The sequence below is a fragment of the Mus caroli genome, unplaced genomic scaffold (genome assembly GCF_978045245.1).
Source record: "Mus caroli unplaced genomic scaffold, Mus_caroli_1 scaffold_10, whole genome shotgun sequence".
NCBI lineage: Eukaryota > Metazoa > Chordata > Mammalia > Rodentia > Muridae > Mus > Mus caroli.
The window spans coordinates 89,039,785-89,062,321 of record NW_028227265.1 but is presented as its reverse complement, the minus strand read 5'-3'; the positions used below and the strand labels follow the sequence as shown (position 1 = coordinate 89,062,321).

Genomic DNA, 22,537 nt, shown 5'->3' with positions numbered 1-22,537 from the left:
AAACCGTCGACCTACTTTTTTTCCTAGTAAGCGTGGCTAACAAAGGAATTATACAAAAGCTGTAGGATCCCACGACAAGCAGTGCCAGTAAGGTAGCATCGTACTGCCTTTCTAAGCCAGCCGGGGGTGTGAGTGTAGAATTGATAAAGATCGTTGAAGAAATATCAGTTTCTGTACAACTGCGAAATCCTCCTGGTATAGTCATTTAAAAAGGAACAAAGCAAGCTCAGGCAGGAAAAGCTGCAGCCATGTTCATGCATCCCTCATGCTTGCTCCCAGTCAATTAGAATGGGGAGGGGGAGAACTGTAAGCCGCCAGGCACTACACGGAACAGATTAAACCAGCTGCACGACAGACTAAGAAAGACTCGCAGACGTGCATGCTTAATCTGTAAGGGGCATGCGTGGCCACTAGACAGGCTCTGCGGGTACACGGGGAAACCCTTTTGTTAACAGACAAAAAGAAAGGACAAAGGCATTTTGAAACCTCCTTGGCAGGGTCAGACAGGCTACTGGGGCAGTGGCCAGTTCAACATGGCTGTTCGACAGAAAACCCAGAGTGTGATATTATGGAATGTGTCTGCTCCGAGCGTCACAAACTCCATCATTATGGCTTTCAGGGTTTTCTGGTGATTCTATCAGGGTGGTTTGTTTTGTTTTGTTTTTGTTTTAATTTGCACTTTAGGACAAAGAAGTCTAGATGGGAGCCGAATTCACAATAACAACAAATGCTAGTCATATTTTCAGGTTCACAGAGAATTAATTACCTGTTAGCATAAACCCTTTGGGGTTTTCCCCCACCCCTTTAAAATTTCAAACAATAAATACATACAAAAATAATAACCCTCTTTAATTTTAAGTAACATACTCTAGTATTTGTCAAGTGCCACTACGCAGATACTATGTGCCTATGAGACCAGCCTCTGCATTCAGTGACCTGTCTGAAATGGGTCCTTTGCCATTAACTCAATGCCTATTGTCTATGATCCATCCTGTCACATACTTGCTGTGTGACTTTGATCTGGTAATAGTCTCTGAGCCTCCAGTTAAGTCTCCTAAAAGTCCAAGGTAAAGACCAAGGTTTTGGGGTGGAAGCAGTGGAGTAATGGAGCATGTATGAGTATGGTAGCTCTGTTGCTGGTCTACACCCAAAGAGTTTGATGACTCTGGCCCCATTCCCCACCTCCACCCCACCCACACACACAAAAGACATACATTTGTAAAGCAAAGAGCTCACATCTCCAACTCTTCCTCACAAATGTATATCATCTGTCTCTTTCTCCTCCGCTGCTTTTTATTATTCATAAGGCTATTTCTCTGTCACCTATATCCCTCCCTGTACCTATTAGGATCCTAGGCACAGTGGGCCCTCCAAAGTTGTTTGTCTTAACTCATTCATGGATTATTTCATGAGGAAATTTGAGAAGGGGGGAAACAAAACAAAAAGCTCTCTTCTGAATGCATCTTTTGAATAAAGGGGGAGAAGTCTTTTGGGGGGAAAAAAGAGCTTAGCTTCTTTGCTCACTCGACATGAAGAAAATGGAATGTACAAAAACTTTCAGAGTATTCCCCTGAGTTTAACTTATTTATGATTAAACTTAAAGCTGTATAGTTTGTACCACCCTGCAGCTGGCATCTAAAGCGGAAGTTTACAAAGCACTTCCACAAGACACTCTTTAGAAAACCAAACCAAACCAAACCACAGTGATGGTTTTCCTGATCTCAAGCTGGATTACAAGAGCCCCAGCCACTATTCTTTTCCAAACAGCCCGGCAAACATGTCAGCTCGAATAATGTACTTTCAGTTCCTTTATATAGCACCTGCCAGATATACATAACCATTTCAGGGTTCCCGGGAGGTTCATTCAAAGAAATCTATTCCTAAAAACTTGTTTCCAGGTCAAACCTTCTGAGTAATTACAAAGAAACAATGTGTAAAATTCCCACTAAGATACAGAGACAAAATTAATTATTTGTGGACCACTGGCTTTGCCTATGTCTACTGTCTCAACCACCCACAAAAGGTGACATCAGTCTGACTTACAGTCACTGCTGTAGGCGCTCAGGTCGCTGTGGGTGCTTCCTGCCCTGCATATCAAGGATGCTTCGGATATAGGAAGTGGTCTAGGCAAATTCACCCAAGAAGAGAGTGCAGTTTTCAAGCATGGAGGCTTTCCTTGGGATTTAAAAAAAAAAAAAAAAAAAAAAAAGAGTTTCTATCTATTGTGAAAACTTGTACTTTAAGCTGGTACACTCAAACTTCTCTACCGACCACGGAGTTGTCAGGATGCAAAATTAATGTTCAACGCTATGATGCTTCAGATGAGAGAGACACAAAAGCCGCACACACACTTACTTCTTTTGAATAATTCAGAAGCAGAAGAGCGGAAATGATGAAGCAATTAGGCTATGAGAAGTGTGGCTATAAGGCTCAAGTAATTAACTCACACATCTCTGATGTGCAAAAAGGATGAGGGGAAAAAAAACCATTTAAGAAAGAAGCCTTTGGTAAAACCGTGATCAAAGCATCTGATCTGATGTGATACCTTTCCCTTTAACACTAAAATAATCAGATTGCTCTGTGAGCACATGAAGTGGCCATATTTAAAAAGAAATAAACGAAGATTTAAAAGCACTCAAAGCAAAAAAACACGGTTGGGAGAAAGCTTTCATTAAATAAAAAATGTTTGGAGCTGAACAGCAGGTGGCGCTATGCTCATTCTTTCTCCCCTTCCCCCACTCCCCGTTCCTCTTTCATCTTTCCAGTTGATTTGCCAAACTTGATGTGAGGAATGCTTTTCACTCAAATTTTTAAAACTGCGTTGCTGGAAACAAACAAACAAACAAAAGGCATACATACTTGCCAAACAATTGTTTTGATCAGAACTTTTCAAACACGCTCACCCCTTGAGAAGTCTATTTGATGTGCTTTATGCTCTACTCAAGGACTTAGTGGAGACTGAACCTCAATTCCTCAAGCTCCGCCCCATCCTCTTTCTGAAGACCAGATCCACTCACGCTGAATTCCTTATTGTGTTTCAACATCGTGGATGCTCTGGCTTACTCTCGCTTCCCTTTCATTAGGCAATCTTCAAATCACTGGGATCATGCCTATATCATCTCCGGATATCCTGGCACCGAGTGGCCCTATGCGAGCTATGCAGGTAGCATCACAGCCCTCGAGTGCATCAAGGGTTGGAAAGACCTTTGACAAAAATGATGCTGTCACATTTTACCAATGGCAGGCAAATAAGGTGACGGTGGCAAAACATTATTTATGTTCACTGGTGTGTCCCAGCACATGACAGAGCACTCACCTAGCATGCACGAGGCCCTGGGTTCAAGGCCAGGTACCTTGAAAAAAAAAATCCATTAAAACTAAGCTAAGCTGTTAAGAATTCTGGCTTCTTCACAAGCCACCCCTGCCAGGTCAGGCTTCCCCCTTGCTGTTCTGGTTTTTGCTCATACCTCCTACTGGCTTCCTGAGCTCGATCTGGGTGAAGACTCTGAGAGCAGAAGCATTCCTAATTCAACTCTGTCCCTTGGACTTTACAAAGCAAGGAGTAGAGAGTGAGCTGCAACAGGTGTCTGCTGAAATCAGTGTCCTTCCCATGCCATGAGACATTTAATCGCCCATTTTACAAGGCAATTTGACTCTTAAGTCTATTAATTAAATACAAGTCCTTACTAACAGGTACAGCAAGTGTTACATGTTCAAACACCCATTCCGCTTTTGTTTCTCGTGCCAACCTTTTTCACTGGCTTTAGGAGGAATGGAAAAGCAGATCTTTAGAATACAAGTTTATCAAACTGCTACCCTGTTGGGAAAAAAAAAAAATCCAGATAGATGGAGTCAACTCCAAAATCAAAGGTCCAGGGATCAAATTTTCTGGGCCACAGCTACAACGTAGTCAAAACTTAGCAAGCTCGGAAGATACAGGATTCCTTGGAAGTGTGCTTCCTGGCACTGCCTCTGGAAACCCCAGAGACTTCCAGATCTTTCCTAGTGTGCCTCCTGAGACCTACACCATGCTCACTAACACACAGCCTGCCCAGAAGCACACGCACCCATACTCGGTCACCAGCCCCTTACCTGCCCTAGCCCATGTTCCTTAGGAAGGTTTCAAGGGAACTCTTGATCTCCCAACCCACCCACCCTCTCCCTTCCACCTATTTCTCTAAAAGCTTAACTTTGAAAAGCAGAGTCTTGCTCTGTTGTCCAGCTTCCTGGGCTCAGGCAATCCTCCTGCTTCAGCCTCCAGGGCACTTGCCTCTATACCCAGTTTGCAGGTATGTGTGTGTTCATGTGGATGCCCATGTGGGCAGGAGGTGCCTGTACACAGCTACTCCTGCACATGGAGGCTATGACTACTCGTATTGATTTTTTTTTTTTTTTTTTTTGAGACAGGGTCCTTCATTGGCCTGGAGTTTGTCAGTTAGGCTAGGCTGATTGATCAGTGAGCCCCCGAGGGTATGACCTGTCTCTGCTTCCCCAGCCTGGCTTTCTTTTCTTTTTTTTTTTTTTTTTTTTTTGGTTTTTTTCGAGACAGGGTTTCTCTGTATAGTCCTGGCTGTCCTGGAGCTCACTTTGTAGACCAGGCTGGCCTCGAACTCAGAAATCCGCCTTCCTCTGCCTCCCGAGTGCTGGGATTAAAGGCGTGCGCCACCACGCCCGGCCAGCCTGGCTTTCTTATGTAGATGCTAGATATTGGACACAGGTCCTCATGCTTGCATGGCAAGTACTTTACCAACTGAGGTATCTTCTCCCTCTCTACCCAATGTCACGCATTTAATGCTGCGGCTAGTCCTAGTAGTTATTAGTCATGCTGTCACAAAAGCAACTTGGATGAATAAACAGCTGTCTTGGGCCACGCGTCTGAATGGGGCAGTGGCACTGATGCCTAATCATAGTCCCTCCACTGTGCCATGGGTAAGCAGCATCCCAGGTAGTGAGACTGATGCCTAACCATTGTCCCTCTGCTGTGCCATGGAAAAGCTGCATCCCAGTTAGAGGAAGAAGAACCAGAGACAGAGGTAGCCAAGTTCAAGTCCCAGCCTGAGCTGCTAGGAGAAGTTGCCCACATAGAAACAGTGAATGTCTTAACAGGCAGTGTTTCACCAAGACTCCTCTTGTTTCTCTTGGTGCTAAGTGTAAGCTAAGGGACTCATATAAGAAAGCCCATGTCAATCACGGACGCTACAGAAAGGCCCTTGGTATCATGGGAGTAAAATGAGAGTTGCACTGCCCAAGTACCAAACTTTTTTACAATTTTATATCAAAATCACTTTATTCTAATTAACTCACAAAAACAGCTGGTTTAAGGTGGTCACTCAAGCACTTGGGCAGTCCTGAGCTCTATGCAGCTCTGCGGACTTCTACACTCAGATTGGAAGGGCCATTTGCAAACAATGGCACTCCACAAAGGATTTTTCTAATTTCTCTACCAATTATGTTTATAGACAGGTCCGTCATAAAAAAGAAAAAAAGGGGGGGGGGGAACTGGGAAAAATAGCTTTATGTTTTCTGATGAGTGTTCTCTTTGCCCATGTGAGGATCGTCTTCATCATCTACGGCCTCCCTGGGTCTCCTTTATAAATGCTACACTATACACACACACACACATAAACACACACACAAACACACACACAAACACACACAATTTTCATCTACACTGTAGGCTTGGATTTGCATATGAGGAAGCTCATGTGATTCTTTTCTGAGTTTGGGTGAACTCAGTATATTTTATAACTCCATCCATTTTTTTCTGGAAGTTTCAAGATTTCACTTTTCTTTACAGTTGAATAATATTCAATAATATATAGTACCACATTTTCCTTATCTGTCTGTTGATAGCCATATCTAGGTTGATTCTCCTTCCTCGCTATTGTGAATAGCACGGTAATAAAACACGGTCTCTCTAGTAGAGTGTGGAATTCTCCAAGTATGTGCCCAGGAGTGGAATAGCTGGGACACAGGGCAGTTCTATTATTATTTTTACAAACTTCCAAACTGATTTCCAAATAATGTATTGATTTGCAGTCCCACACACAATAAGTGGGAATTTCTCCAAATCCCCACCAACACTTATCAGTTTTCGTCACGCCAGCCATTCTGACTGAAGTAAGGCTGTGTCTCAGAGTAGTCTTAATTTATATTCTTCTGATGATTAGGGATATTGAACACTTAAATAATTAGTCTTCTGTGTGTCTTCTAAGAAGTGTTCATTCTGTCAGATTGGCAGTATTATTTCCCTGGTGTTTAATTTTTGCAGTTCATTAGAGATAAACGTCCTGTCTAAGTGTAGGTGATAAAGATTTTCTCCCATTCTGCGAGCTGTTTGGCCCACAGTCGATGGCTTCTTTCGCTGTGCATAATCTCAAGAAATCACATTTGTTGATTCTTGGCCCTGGTTCCTGTGTTACCGCGCTCTGTTCAGAAATGGGTGGCTCACCCCTATGCCTTTTCTCTAATAACTTCACATTATGAATTAAGAGCTTTTGATCTACTTTGAGTTGATTTTTGTACAGGCTGAATGATACAGACCTAACTTCACTCTTCAGCAGATGGGTATCTTAAGATTTGTCAACATCAAATTCGTCCATTGGTTTAAGGGCATATTCTCATACTAAGCTGTCTTTCTTTGTCGTTCTATCTCCGCTTTATAATTTGAGGTTAAGATGGTGACACTTCCAGCCATGCTCCTTGGCTCCTTTGGATTGCTTTGGTTATTCATGGTCTTTTTTTTTTTTTTTTAAGTTCCATATGAATTATGACTATTTAATTCTTAGCCTGTGAAATAGGACATTGGAATTTTGATGGATATTACGATACATATGTAGATTCACTTTTGTAATTATAACTGTTTTCACAACATTAGTTCAAGTTCAAGAGCGAGAAAGAAGAAAAATATCACACAGGAAGTTTAAATTTATAATGAAACAGTTGCAGAAAAACATACTGCAGTATAATGGGAGTATCATGGGGTCTGCCAAGATTGAGTGTACTAGGAAAGGAAAAGGCGTGGGTGAGAAGATCTCCATTCCCTCATCATTATCATTTAAACATTTATTAGTATGGATTTTCTCTAGATGGCAAGCACAGTTAACAATGAAAAGTCATAAATGCAGAAGTCAATGGGGACCACATTCAAACAAACACACGACTCCCAGTACAAAGTGGATCCAGCAACCAAGAAAGGAGAAACTGGACGGACAAGGTAGATTCCAGTAGCTGTGTGGTGAGTCCATCTGCAAGCAGTAGCTCGTCATCCACCCTTTTCTTTCACTCAAGAAGGACACTAAGTCAATGCCTGCATTCATAGCTTGTATCTGGTTACTATGAAGACAGCCACTTTACTAGTGCAAAGTCATGATTTCCTAAGAGATATGCTTCCTAGGGCTGGAAAGGAAAGCCAAAGAATGAGCTCCCCAGTGGCCCTCCTTTGTCTTCCCCTTCTATGAAATACTTTATGCTCCAAGAGAAAGCCCCAGGGCCTTTGACAGTGCATTGCCAGTCTCCCAATGCTGACTCAGCCTGGGAAAGGTAAGTGAGTCCACACTGCAAGAGAAACACCTTCAAAGGAATGACAGCAATTCCCGGAGCCACAAAACATCTACCAGCCAAAGTGATTTCCCATCTCTGAACGATCAAGCAGACATGAACAGGGACTTAACAAAGCTGTGAGAGACTTTTCAACATCATCATAAAGCATATCACAGTTCACATTTGATAAAATGTATGGCTTGTATAGATGAGATTCAGTTATATGAAAGAAAGAGAGAGAGAGATCGGGGGAGGCAGGAGAGAACGAGATTGGGGGAAGAAGAAAGAAAGTTAGAAAGAATGAGAATCTACTACAATGTTACCTACAATGGACAACACAGACCACTCTTTAAAAAAGATCTGGGCTATGAAATCACATGGGAGTGTGTATTATACAAGTGTTTACTTGCTGAGCCAGGAAGGTAACTTGCAAAAAAAAAAAAAAAGCGATCACAAAAGCACAGGCGTGTGTATCAGAAACATCTGACAAAAGTTTGCAAAGAAAAGTGTAAACTAGGAAAGTCACTGTGGCCCATGACACAGCACCTGGTGCTCTGGAGGGTCCATTCTTAGTGGGACCACAGATGACAGGGTAAAGAAAAGAGCAACGATGTCGGAGATGTGGGTATTTCACAACTGGGAGAGAGATGCCACTAAATGCCAGATGGGAACTTTAAACCTGAACTTTGGTAGTGAATATAGTGGAGAGATGGAGAGAGGCATGGAAGGTTCAGTATCTGAATCAGAATTCTGATCATATGGTAGAAGACAGGCCTTGTCCAAAGGGAAGAGTAGAGAAATGGCGTAGAGATTAGGAGGCAGCCATACTTGCCTGAGCAAAGGGTATGGGAATTTTTTCTAGACCATGAGAAGGTGACTGAGGTCACTTGGTAACATTTAAATATTAATAAGGTGGGCAATCAGCAGGGGCACTCAGGAAGATAAAGTGCTAAATGAATGTGGGGTTCAAACACAAAACATAACCCCTTTATGGCTATGGTTATAATGTCAGCTCTTTACATGCAACTACATAAAAAAGACCTTTATAGTAATTATCTACAGTAACTAGGAATTAGAAAATTAAAGTAAAACCCAAAGCAATAACAAATAGAAAGCTATAATAGAAATAAATTACACTATTCTCAAAATGACAGCTGTATATTCAATTGCAATTAACTCTAACGGGTCAAATGCTTTCATTAGCAATGTACATCTAATAAATTAGTTTCATTGGAGACTATGAATTATTAATGTAATATTAAATGTTCTTCAAATAAAACCAATAGGCTACTTATAAATAAACTTACAAACTAAGCAACAGCTTTTGTGTTTGTTGGAAAAAAGCTTCTTAAATGGTCTTTTAGCGACCGGCGGTGGTGGCACACGCCTTTAATCCCAGCACTTGGGAGACAGAGGCAGGCGAATTTCTGAGTTCAAGGCCAGCCTGGTCTACAAAGTGAGTTCCAGGACAGCCAGGACTACACAGAGAAACCCTGTCTGGAAAAAACAACAACAAAAAACCAACCCCCCCAAAAAAACAAAACAAAAAAAGGTCTTTTAGCAACAAAAGTTATACACATGGACAAATATATACATATACCCTGTTCTTTCCAAATTCACCCAAAGATAGATTTGAATGTGAATACAGGCTAACTTTCCCCCAAATTAATATTATAATCTAATGCTATTTTAAAGTGATCTATTTTTAAAATGGTGCTAAGAAAAAATTTTTAAATTTTAATAATTAAGGCCCAAATAGCTTTAAAATTCTAGAAGAGAGAGAGAGAGAGAGAGAGAGAGAGAGAGAGAGAGAGAGAGAAAGACCATGACTCAAACGCAAAACATCCAAGCAATTAAATTTAAAAATAGGCAAAGGACTTAGAGACATCTCCACAGAAGGTACACAGGTGGTCAATAGGCATGTACCAAGATGCAAGCCACTCAGCATCCTTGTGCAGTGGAGAAATGCAAATGCAAACACTGAGAAACAGCCTCACACCCACTAGGATGACCAGGATAAAACATCAAACACTGGTGAGCATGTAGAATACCTTTGTGAATACAAACCAGGGAGTAGCCACTGTGCAGCATAGCATGAGGAGTTCCTCAAAAACATTAAATCTATTTACCATACCATCCTGCAACCTCATATCTAGATGAGAACCCAGAAGAGGTGAAAGCAGGGGATTTACCATATGTTAACACCCATGTTAGCAGCAGGAAAAGTCATGGTAACCCAAATTCGGAAGCCACCAAAGTAATCATGGGCAGATGTGTTCATCTGGTGTAAACAGACATAGGAGGGATTATTATTCAGCTTTAGAAAGCAAGGAAATGTTGACAAGGACACAATGTGAATTAGGTTGACGACATGATGCTAAGCCTCATTAAGTTAATCACAAAGGAAAATTCTCACATGATTAGCCTTCGGTGAGCTTCATGGAACATGTAAAGTCATAGGGACAGAAAGAATCAGGCCAATTGCCAAAGGGTGGGAGAAAGGGAGACTTAGGAAGTAAGGTTTAAATTTTTAATGGACTAATCAGAGCAGGCAAATGTCTGAGAAACAGGAATGGCGGCTCCACACTACTATAATGGGAATGTGCTCAACACTACAGGATCTATCTATGCAGAGCACTTTCATCATTAAAAACCAAAGCTTTCTATATTGTAATTGACACACAGCTATACAGATTAATATATTTATATATGAATATCAGAAAGAAAATTCAGGGTACGGTAAGGGAGGGGATTTCAATCCAAAAAAATTGTACCCATTTGTATTGAGATTTTTATACAAATTAAAATTTGAACAATACCATGGCGCGCGGTTAAAAGACACAATCTAGAATCCAACAGCTCACTTTACGTCCATCTCCACCAGACATGGCTGGGGGCAGGTCACTTAACTACTCTGGGCTTCTTGCCTCCTTGTGTCTGAGCATGATTATAGCTGCGTCATTTCATGGGGCCTCTCACTGGCCAAACAAATGTCTTAGAAATGTATCTGGTAAAGAGTGGCATGCGAATACTAGCTCCTTGCTCTGACTGGCCGCCAACATACGTTGTATAAAAAAGCAAGATATTTGAAATGAAACCATAAAATTATTAACTGAGTATATGTCACTTTCCGGTTTAAGGTGGTCTCGTTATTATATACAGAAATAGGAAACGTAAAAAAATAATATTAATAATCACTAGCTACAAAGTTAACAGTCAGGTAGTAGCAATGGGACAAATAGCGGGGCCAACTCAAATCATCTGCTCCAAAACACAAGTTAACAAAAGCCCTAATGGGTAAGCAAAGTCAGGACAACATTTAAGGCTGTGCTCCTGTCTCTAACACCTTTTTTGGCTACCCAGCTGCTAGTTTTACTCTCTATCCCCAGGACTCCCATAGAGAAGAAAAACTGAAGCTGAATCCTTGTTTCCTGACCTCTTCTGATATAAGGAGTGATCATCATCTCTGCTTGGGGCCAAGAAGATCTGAGAAGAAGAATGCTGTGCACAACTAGGTTGCCTCCCCAAGCAACACAGCCAGGCATGTGAAGACAGAGCCACTACCCAAGGACACTGCCCTTGGCTTCCAGCCTTTGAGAACAGTAGCAAGAGTTTGTGGTGGGTGGAACTTTTGGCGACCATGTTTTAACTGATTTTTTGTCATTAAGACAATAGGCTGAGCAGGAAGGGTGGACAGACAATAAACAGGAGGTGACATTATTTAATCACCAAACATAGAATGGCCTTTCTCCAGGCCTCCTTTAAATTAGATGTATAGCCTTGTGTGTTAAGGCAATTGTGACTACCTGCTTCAAACTGCTCTTACTGGCCCTACTAAGCTGTCTGTAGTGGTCGATGTAGGTAACTGACTCTTCTGTTGTCTCTCCTGACTGCCTTCCCTCTTCTATCTCTGGCAATCCCTTGTTGACCCTTCTTTAGGATTTCTCCTCAGCCTCTATTTTAAGCTTGGAAGTTCCAGACAGGTGCCCTTGGCCACATTTCCATGTGCTGTGTGTGCTTTGGTGTCCTCAGTACCTACAAGCTGCTGAATCTGAAATCTGTAACCCTCGACCGAGCTCCTCCAGACTACACACTTACAGGTACTACTCCATATCTGTCTTATATCTACTCAACTTAGTATCTCTTGTATTCACTGTTCTCTAGCACATAAGTGAATCTACATGTACTCAATAAATATTTAAGTACCAAGTTATAGGCCAATTAAAATACCATTTTGCACCCTTCCTAAAGATGAATCTCTGGAAAGAACTTCAGAAACAACAAAATACTGGCAAGAGCTTTGGAAAAAATTCTTCTGTCATCGGAGGTGCTGCATGGGCTTGCATGCTTTTTCTGAATGGCAACTCAATAAAGTGTACCCAAAGCGTTAACAATGTCCACACCCTTGAGTCCACCCAGAGGAATGTATTCAGAAATGCCTGACCAGAATAGGTATGCCTGTACAAAGTTCTTCTGTGGAGTAGAGTGGTGGAGATCTGGAAACCTCTGGAAATGGTCAAAAACAGCCTAAAACCATGGAAGACAGCTGTTATAGATTGAACATGTCTCCCAGAATATGTGTTGAAAAAAACAAAACAAGCCAATGCAGCCTCATGAGGAGATGGGGCTGGGAGAATTCTGGACTCAATAATACAGTGGCTCTCAGCCTTCCTAATGCTGTGACCCTTTAATTCAGCTCCTCATACTGTGGTGAACTGCCATAAAATTATTTCATCACTACTTCATAACTGTAATTTTGCTACTTTGAGGAATGGTAATGTGAATATCTAATATGAATCATAATGCAGGTTATCTGATGTACAACCCCCAAAGAGGTCACGCCCCACAGGTTGAAATTTGCCTTCATAGTAGAATAAGGCTGTCCTGCTAGTGCGTGGTGACTGGACAGCAGGCTCTTTCTGCAGGCGAGTTTGATCCCCTCTAGCATGTTTATTCTCCCACACTCCCTTGCTCTGTGTCTTTTGCAGGGGATAACATCAGGACCATATTCTTGGACTCCCCATCCTTTAGACTACATGCCAAATTAATTTCTATTGTTTACAGATTACACATCCTGTGGTATTCTCTTATACCATGCTACACATACTAGAACCACCCTACGAATAGACAAACAGTACATGCAGAAAATGTAGTCACTGAAAACCATGGTACTAATAAAATTTAGAAATTGTAAACATGGGGCTGGAGAAATGGGTCTTAGTTAAGAGCACTGGCTGCTCTCCCGGAGGGCCTGCGTTCAATTCCCAGCATCCACATGGTGGCTCACAGCCAGCTATAATGGGATGCAGTGTGCATGCAGACAGAGTATTCACATATATAAAATATGCAAATAAACCAATATTGAAACCGCAGATTCATCAGGTACCTTGTTAACAAAAAGTGCCATCCAGTAATTAGGTGACTGCTGGTCCTTCACAATGGATTTCTATAAGTAGATGGTACATAATACGCCTGTAAACAGCTTTATTCAATGCATAGGAATACTAGCCATATATTTGGACACCAGAAGTTGTTATTATGAGTGGTAGTGAGCTGAAAGAGTTCCACCCCCCTCCGACTTTCCACTCAAAATGCCACCCACCTTTAAAATAACTACTAAAATGGGAAGAGTAGAAAACTGAAAAGCTACCCAAATCAACCAATTAAAATTCAAAGCATTAAGGAAGTCAAACCATCCCGGCGAGCTTTGCTTGAACACTTGCCCTATGTTCTATATTACAGACCTAGCTTCTGTATTTCCTGACTTCTCTGGTTGGCAGCCAGAACACCGATCCATAAACACTAGAACACTCACTGACCATCCACCTCCCTCTGTGTTTCCAGTCTCTCTGCCCTGATCTTGTCCCTAACCGTTACAATCTCTTCTGTCTAGTCTTCAAATCCATGTGTGGCCTCATTTTTATTTCTGGCTTTTGTTTGTTTGCTAGGCTTGGTTTTTGAGATGGTGTCTCTGTAGCTCCAATCTGGGGCAATCTCCTTGTCTCTACCTACCAAGAGCTTCAGTTACAGGCACAAACCACCACACCTACCCTACTGGGGGTTTTAAGCATCAGAAAGTACCAACATCAATTAAGGTTGACCTTTAAGCCAAGTAAGGGTGCAAGCCAATGTCTCAATTCCCATGCTGTTATTTGTACAAGTGCTGCTAGTTACCTTCTTTTCTGTTAGAAGAACAAATGAAATGAAAAGAATTCCTTGTCTCCCTGACTCGGCTATTAGGAACCATGGTGTGCACCCCACCACTTTTCTAGGTTTGGATTATGACATATAACCAGTCGCTGTCCAACCAGATGTTAACTAACTCCCTTCCAGAACACAGGGTTTCAGCTCCACTCTGTGCTTATATACTGCTAAATGTGACTTCAGGATTTAGCCACAATAATGTTCTCCTAGTAGGCAGGGCATAAGAAACTACCTTTGGCGTAACCACCACAGCTTGCTTAGATTCAAAGGTAAGCTGACATCACGAAGCCACAGCAGCACCGGTGAGTCACAACACAAACACTCCCAGTCCCAAGAGGGGTAATTTGACAGAGAAACAAGAACATCTACAAAGCAACTTTCTCACGATGCCTTGAATCCCACAGAAGCGTGGTGTTGATGGTAGTGCTGTCGGTACCTGTCTCTGCGAGCACTTTCACAAGGATCGGCCGTTTCAGAGTGGGGATTAAACAAAAATAACTTCCTTAGTCACCGGCCTGGGAACCTGAGAGAACATTCAAAATTCAGAATGCAATTAAAAAAAAAAAAAAAAAAGACTCGGAGGGGCATGAGTGCATCCTTCCCCAGCTTTCCAGAAAAAGTTGGACAGGGTCTTTCTACGGTTACCAGGGAATTTGTTTAGCATCCAGCACTTACACTGAGGATCCAAAAAGGAATGGAGGAAGAGAGTGGGGCGGGGCTCAGTAGTACAACCGTTCTATTAGCACACACAGGTCTTGGGGACAACCCCAGCACCAAAACCACAACCACCGAAGACAGCTTCAAGGTTCATTAGAAGGCGAGTTCACAACAGAACTCCTCTGAACAGGTAGCTTACTAAGACTTGGGCATTGATCACCGTCCTGGGTTTATGTCCTTTCCTAGGGTTACAAGAAAATGAATGAGCAATTAAAGTCTCTGGAAACTCTTGGGGTGAATCATCTCTGCCCATCAAAGTGAGCTGGAAAGAGAAGCAAAGCTATCTCCCTCACTTCTAACCTCTATCTAGTCTCACCAATCTAATATCCACACACTCCCGCATCCCCTCTACTTCAAAGATAAACTCTTTGCAAGCCGCCCTACTGTGACTTTTTCAATGCCCGACCATTGGTCTCAAGCCTCCCTGCTCTTTTGGAAGAGGCTTGCTTAACATCGTCTTAAGTCGGAAACATGCATCTACCTTTCGAAGTACTTTGGAGGCATGTGTCTTGGGTTAGGGTCTTACTGCTGTGAACAGACACCATGACCAAGGCAAGTCTTATAAAGGACAATATATATTTGGGGCTGGCTCACAGGTTCAGACCACCTAATCGTGCCAATCCCTGGGCCAAGCATATACAAACCATCACAGCAAGTATTTTCTGAAAACCTTTTCTTGCTCTCTTCCTAATTTTGACTTATGACCTCTCCCTGGATACATACAACCATCTCAAATACAAATCTATAGGCATACCCTTGAGACCCTTCTCTACTAAGCAGGCAAATCAGGACATCCATGATATTTTAAATACATGTTCTATTTCCTATTCCCCGAACACTGGAAGAGTTTCAGGATTTGCATCTAGGTGACTAGAATTCATCTAACTCCAGCTCCCTTGAAACAGAAGGTCAACTCTCACTGATCTCAAACCACGGTCTAGTCTAGAACCTGCCAGATACACCATAGCCTTTCAGAAGCCCTGCTGATGCCAGCAACCTTGTCTACTAACACACTCCCATGGACACACTGGAAGATCAGCTGATAATGCCCCCATTCTCCTCCAGTCTTCCCTTAGGCTGAGTTGGTTTCCTCTCTGTACTGCAGCTACTCAGTGCTTTGTCTAAGTCCTCCATCAAAGCTAGCTAAAGGACATTTTAAATGCCTGTTACATAACAAGTACATTGTGCTGAGTACTGGGGAATATAAAAATAACTCATCCTTGGACTCTGTCCTATGGATGTGAGTTTGGCAGGAGACAGGTATGTAAGAAAATCACCACACAGCATAGTACACAGTCTAGGTGGTCGGGACATCAGCTGAGAATGCTCAGCTTGGACAAGCCTCTCTCCAGTCCCCATCCCCGAATTATAAAGGATGCTGACTTAATCACATTTGTAGTCTCAGAATCTAGTGGACTGCCAAACATAACGGGTACTCTTATTGGCTAATAGGCTGCAGGGTGACACGTCACACATCCCGCTCTAAGCAATCTTCTCCCAATTAGTACTGAGAACTGTGGGACACATCAAGAAAGACTAAATTCACAGTGACAATGTTGGGGAGGAAGGCGCATGCTTTCCCTGTGCTTAGAAGCCCTACTTGCTCCAGCTTCAGCCTCTGTCCCTTCTCCAGCCCCTCTATAAATGGTTGTTATTGCACAGTTCCCTGGGACCCACATACAAGCTTTGCTGAACTGCCTGATGACTCTGCCTAGGAAGTCCCTCACCCACGTGCTTTCCTACATTTCCAACTGTGTGCTCAGTTCTCCCAGTGAGGTCTTTCTTGACAATGTATAATCTAGCTCTGAGCTATTCTCTCTCCTACACTTATCGCTCACTGGATTGTCTACTAAACAGTTCACTCACTTGTTTTCTAGTTTCCTCATTTTGAGTATAAGAATCACCAGGGCAGAAGTTGTCTGTCTCTTTCCTGTGTATTCATGGAAGGAGGGATAGTGGAGTTTGGGACGGATCTCACACGATAGCCCAGGCTGGCCTAGAATTAATAATTCTTCTGTTACTAGCCTCTGAGCACCAGGATTCTATGTGTGTTCAACTCCACCTGGCTGTGGGGATTTTTTTTCCCCTTTTGGAGTTCTTTATCTCTAATACCAAGCACAGATGCCAGCATGAATAAGCAGTCACTAGGCCATTGTCAGATTTATATAACCTTTAATGCAGCCATGTTAGGTAATGAACATGTGTATGGACAAGGCCTAACAACAAAACTTAGGTCATCAGTGTAGCCCTATTCCCAGACTCCACTCATTATTAGCTGTGTAATTTTGGTAGTTACTTGAGCTTGCAAACCTTCAGGTGCTTCATGTGGAGATGGGATAACCACTGCACTTACCCCTCACCAGCTGTGAGACTGTACACACAAGAAAGCTTGGGATCCGGCCCGCCACACTATAACTGCGCTCCTCCCCAGCCCATCAGTTCCTATTAATATTGCAGTAGAAGTCCCCAGACACACATGAACATGTGTTGTAGGTAGTTACAGATCCAGGAATACCTGTTACTAACTCTGAAAGACTAACATACTGATAATTTGTAGTTTTTAATAACTAATGGACATAAAAGAGGAAATGTATACTTTTAACACCTCCCTCAAATGTAGAAAACACTATACAATTTTTATAGATTTTAAATTATTTCAAATGCTGAATAAGTGAAAAAAGGGGGCATATACAAACGAAGACGCTGTACAACTCAATGAAAAGAAAAACTCACAGCAACAGACAAGTCATTACAAGTTCTGGATGTACTAGGAAGGGATTTATTAACCCAAAATAAATATGATGGGTTAACTCACTCCCAAACGCTCTTTCTCTAGAGTAAAAACCAAAACCCACCCACTGCAAACAGCCCTTACTCAGCCCTTTGGGTAGCTTTTGGTTGGTGCCAGAGGGCTGATCAGGCTACCTAGCGCAGATAAATGTTCCAAGGAAGAGAGGGTGTCCTATCCTGCCTTGGTCACCCTGCACTTCACACGGGTCTCCGAGGGGACAGCTTACACTACCCAGAGAGGCACAACCATAGCAACCCAAATCAGTCCAAACTGAAAGGAGTGGCTAGTGACTCTCTGTAGACACCAGGTCGGACCAGAGCACAATGGACCTCCTGGCTGAGCACTTCCTCTATTCCATTAGTTTTCAATAATCCTATAGAAAGAAGTATTTATGTCATAGAAAACTGAGAAGATGGCTTAAAGCCCAGGACCTAAGAAGCCCACAGTCCCTCAGACATTTAGCTGAGGACAAAACAATTTTTTCTATGTTCAAAACTGTGTGATAGCATCAGGCCAAGAGCTTAGAGTGTCATGGCCTGCTTTGAATCCACCTCTGCTCTTTCCCGCAGCAAAACCTCAGTGTATGTATGTCCCTGAACTTACCCATGTTGGGCTCCTAGTTCTTACATTGGAAATAAGCCTCAGAAAAATCACAGTGAGTGTTACATAAACTCAAGAGGTCAGATGATTAAGTTAGAGCCTAGAAACTGGCATACATACATTTAATTGAGCCAGCTGATATCATCAGCGTGGTAATAACTGGCTAGGAAAATTCCCATCATTATCTAATCATATTTAATTGAGTTTATTAACAAAACAAAAACAAAACAGAGCCGGGGATCTAGTCCAGTGGAAGAGCACTTGCCTAGCATGCTCAAGGACCAACCGGTGTTCCCAAGTTCAATCCTTACCACCACCATCAACAACAAAACCCACACACTGAAAGAGCAAAGTACTTGGGTGTGACTTACTTTATATTCTGAGATCATATACACATTTCCATATTTGACGACATGTGAAATGGAGGTACCCCAATTGTAACTGAAGTGTGATAGTCAGTTTAAAGCTTTTTTAAAAGAAATGTTATTTTGACTCCAGGTCTGACTCTCTGCTTGGTTTTCTAAGAGGATTTATTGAAAGCCCCACCTTGGCTGGATAGCTGCAGCCAGTTACCTTTCCGCCAGCAAGACTGGGAGGGGCCAGGGGCTTCCATTTGGTTTCGGTTTGCAGATGCACAAACACTTCATTGTACGGCAGAGACTCCAGAGGTTCTCTCCCATCTTCAACTCAGCGGTGTTATATTTCCTGCCCCCCTCACCAAAGACCTCCCAGTCATGGAGATTCTCCAAAGAAGCTGCTAACTTTTAAACATAACACTGCACAGCTGAATTGGTCTCCTGTCTTACCTCAGCTAGCCACCACAAACACCACAGACTGGACAGCCCAAGCATCAGGAATTTATCTTCTCTTATTTCTAGACACTGAGGTGTCCAAGATCAAGATCTCAGCTAAGTTGCTTGCCAGCCTGAGTCTCTTCCCAGTTTCAAGACACCCCGTTGCTCCTGCATCTCAGAAAGCTAAGACACAGCGCTGGCACTTCTTACTCTTCCTGTAAGTTGGTTTAGCCTAGGGTCTTATCTTTATCTTAACTGTGAGACCTCCTCACAGGCCCTAGCTCCAAAGACAGCGCTTCCACTTTTAAATTCGGGGTGACACAAGCCTCCAGTCCACAGAAGTCTTCTAACCATACAGAAGTAAAACTTAAATTCAAATAGATAGTAATGGTGGCAGTCACATTTTCTTCTATTCACGTGTAGAAAACTATGTGTAAATAGGCATGATGACACATGCCTGTACCCTAAGCGCTCAGAAGGCAGAGGCAGGAGGATTGCTGCAAGATCAGAGACAGCCTAGGTTACACAGCAAGTTCCAGATGAGCCAGTGAAACAGAATGAAACTCTGTCTCAACAACAATAAGACAAGTAAAATATGATTTAGTTTTATAAAATCAGACTGAAAACTTAAATACGTACAAGGTGACCTGGATTTAATTTCCAGCACCCATATAAAAATAAAATTTTTTTAAACTAACAGATCCACATCTCTCTTATAGATATAACACATGGTAAGGGACTGATCGTCTCCATAAAGAGTTCCATCTGCTTAAATAGATCTTGGGCAGGGACCCAACTTCTAAAGCCGTGTGTGTGTGTGTGTGTGTGTGTGTGTGTGTGTGAGAGAGAGAGAGAGAGAGAGAGAGCGAGCGAGAAGGTGTGCAAGCATTGTATTGCTCAGATAATCATGCGAGGAGCAGCCATTTCTCAAAGAAACTAGGTGAACTGTCCATTCAGTTCCCCTGGGGATGGACATTAGCTACCGATCTCTCTCCACGTCATCTGGGGTCTGCTTCTCCACCCTTATGAGCCTGATATTAACCAAGAATCTAAACAGCACATGCCTGGACCTAGCAGCTTTGAGATAGAACCCTGCAAAACAAACCTAAAAATGCTAATTGCAGTGCAGTAAAGAGGTCCTCTGGGATCCGGCTGGCTCTTTAGGCTCTGTAAAGCATCTCACATGCGAAAACATCGCTGTTAGGGGCACATTTTTTAAACATTCAATAGTAGTCGCTATTTTTTACAAGGGAATCTATCCAATATGTCTTTAATTTGCTCGAAGCTGTACCTGCAGAAATAAGGGGTGTTCCTTGCAGAGAGCCCTTGGTTCACTGGGGTGACTAAGCAGGCTTTTCGTCTCAGTCTATGAAACGGACGAATTTCGCACTTGCTGTTCCAGCTCATAACACAAAGCAATGTGCACATCTGCCAAATTGAGTAAGACCCTTAACAGCCGTTCTTGGTGCTGCTATCAAATTTCAGCCTGATTCGGCTTTAAAACTAGAACTTCTGAAATCCCAGCCAAGGTAAAGGAAAGTTCACATTAGGAAAGTTTTAACTTTTCAGTTGCTGTTCTAACCCCCTAAACTGTCTTTCATTACAATTCAAAAGAAAAAAAATCTCTTCCTATGTGATGGGGGCACATTATGAACCTTTAAAAAACATTACATGTATGTTAAGTGCTTAGCTTAGTTTTATTAAATTTATTTATTTAATATATGTGTGAAAGAGAAAGAGACCATGTGTGACAGTCAGAAGAGAACTTGTGGGAGTTAGTTCTCTCTCTCTACACAACTCGGGTCATCAGGCTTGGCAACCAACACCCTGAGTCATCTTACATGCATGCATATGTATGTATGTATGTATGTATATACACACACATACACATAGACGTATATTTATACATGTACACGCATATACGTATACATGTGTACATATATAGATATATACATATATACATATACACACACACATATCCATTCCAGGTGGGGCTTAACCATGCAACCCTCCTGCCTCTACCTTCCAAATAGATTATACAGGTGCCCACCACACTCAGTTAAAAAATTAATAAAACAGCTCTTGTGTTCTTGCTTGCTTCCTGTAGCTATGATAAACACCATGACCAAAAGCAACTTGAGGAGGAAAAGATGTATTTCCTTGTAAACTTCCACATCACAGTCTGTAATGGAGGAAAGTCAAGATAAGAACCCAAGGCAGGAGCCAGGCATGGTGGCACATGCCTTTAATCCCAGCACTTTGGAGGCAGAGGCAGAGAATTTCTGAGTTCAAGGCCAGCCTGGTCTACTGAGTGAGTTCTAGGACAGCCAGGGCTACATAGAAAAACCCTGTCTCAAAAAAGACAAAACAAAACAAAAAAACCTCTTGGGCTGGAGAGATGGCTCAGTGGTTAAGAGCACTGACTGCTCTTCCAGAGAAGTCCTAAGTCCTAAGTTCAATTCCCAGCAACCACATCGTGGCTCACAACCATCTGTAATGGGATCCGATGCCCTTTTCTGGTGTGTCTGAAGACAGCAACAGTGTACTCACATAAAATAAATGAATCTTTAAAAACAAAAAACAAAAAACAGAAAACAAAACAAAAAAAAAAACCCAAGGCAGGAAGTGAGGCAGAGGGACAGAAGGAGGGCTGCTTTCTGGTCTGCTCCCAGGTTGGTGTTCAGCTACCTTTTCTTCCTAGACCAGGCCCCTCCTGTCTCAGTGTGGCTCTGCCCACGGTGTACTGGTCCCTCCCACATCAATTAGCAGCCAAGAAAAAGCTCTAGACGTGCCCTCAAGCCCACTAATGAACGCAATTGCTTAATTGAGGTTCCTTCTTCCCAGGTGCAAACTGACAATCAAGATTATCACAAGGTTTGCTACACTAGCCAATTGCACAGTTACTTACGCACGCTTTGGGATAGCCTGGAAGTTTAGGCACATCAGCCACTCGCCAGAGACGCTTTGCACTGCTCAAAGGTAAGGGGCTATGCTGTCTCCTCAGACTGCCCTTCTCTCCTGTTGGACCACAATAAGCTCGCTGCTTTAGCAGCATAATGCATTGGCTCTGAAACCAGATGGTCTTTCTGCCAAGCCGAATTTCTGATTGCAAAACACCCATCACGTGCTACATAACAAGGGTACTTGAGTTACTTTAGCCTTACCAGAGCCGGACACGCGCCTGATCCTCTGAGGCGATAAGGCCCTGTCGGTGCCTAGGGTTCTACTCTCGCTCTTCCTCCTCAGGCAGGCAGCAGTGGGCCCCACTTTGGCTTTTAGACCTGGTGTTTTCCTCAGGCTCCGCGAGTCTGGCTTGGAACTGCTCCTTCCTGTCGTGGTGGAAGTTTTGGGTGCAGAGCCCTGTGACGAAACAAACCAGTTAAGATTTCAGCCTCATCATGCTTTCTCCCCAATTCCATCCCTGAGGCGACAGCTCTATGAAAGAAACCCTCTGTCTTGGTGGCTTTACCAACAATTAAGACTCCTTGAAGCTGACTTCAATGGCCCTGATATACCTTTAGGCCCAGTAGCTGTCTGGTTATTTCTTCCCTGGGCCTCTCATTCTTTGATACCTTTCAAGGTTAGTCTGAGCCAGGGCTTCAACTTGGTCTTGTTATCTTTCCTCCCCATGAGCTCACCCTTCATAGCTTGTCTTGTGTTTCACCCATCAATGATGTACTCAAAAGTCATATTTCCAAGCCAACCCACTCCCCCTTCAGCTGCCCCTGAATATCCCCACTGAGATCTTTCTACTCAATAATAATTACCCTATTATTGCTGGCACTCACAAACACAGAGCCCTTATACTACATAAAAAGCCATTCTAAATTTTTATTTTTAGCTAGCTTACAAAATAATGATATTGTAGGTCATACAAAATGTGGCAGTT

At 42.6% G+C, this 22,537-nt stretch overlaps 1 protein-coding gene across 6 annotated transcripts in view; it reads right to left on the bottom strand.

Moving 5' to 3' along the window:
* Nucleotides 1–22,537, bottom strand: part of Mtus1 (microtubule associated scaffold protein 1) — a 149,725-nt gene that overhangs the window by 71,700 nt on the left and 55,488 nt on the right. For 3 of the 6 annotated variants that reach the window (XM_029480460.2, XM_021170971.3, XM_021170972.3), the window contains exons 3-4: nt 21,813–22,008; nt 2,044–2,175 (exon numbers count right to left, since the gene is read on the bottom strand). In XM_029480460.2, coding sequence (XP_029336320.1) covers nt 2,044–2,175; nt 21,813–22,008 — 328 coding nt within the window. Of the gene's footprint in view, nt 1–15; nt 1,096–2,043; nt 2,176–21,812; nt 22,009–22,537 lie in introns of those variants that run through there. The other 3 variants (XM_021170973.3, XM_085844005.1, XM_029480461.2) reach the window with 3 other exon arrangements.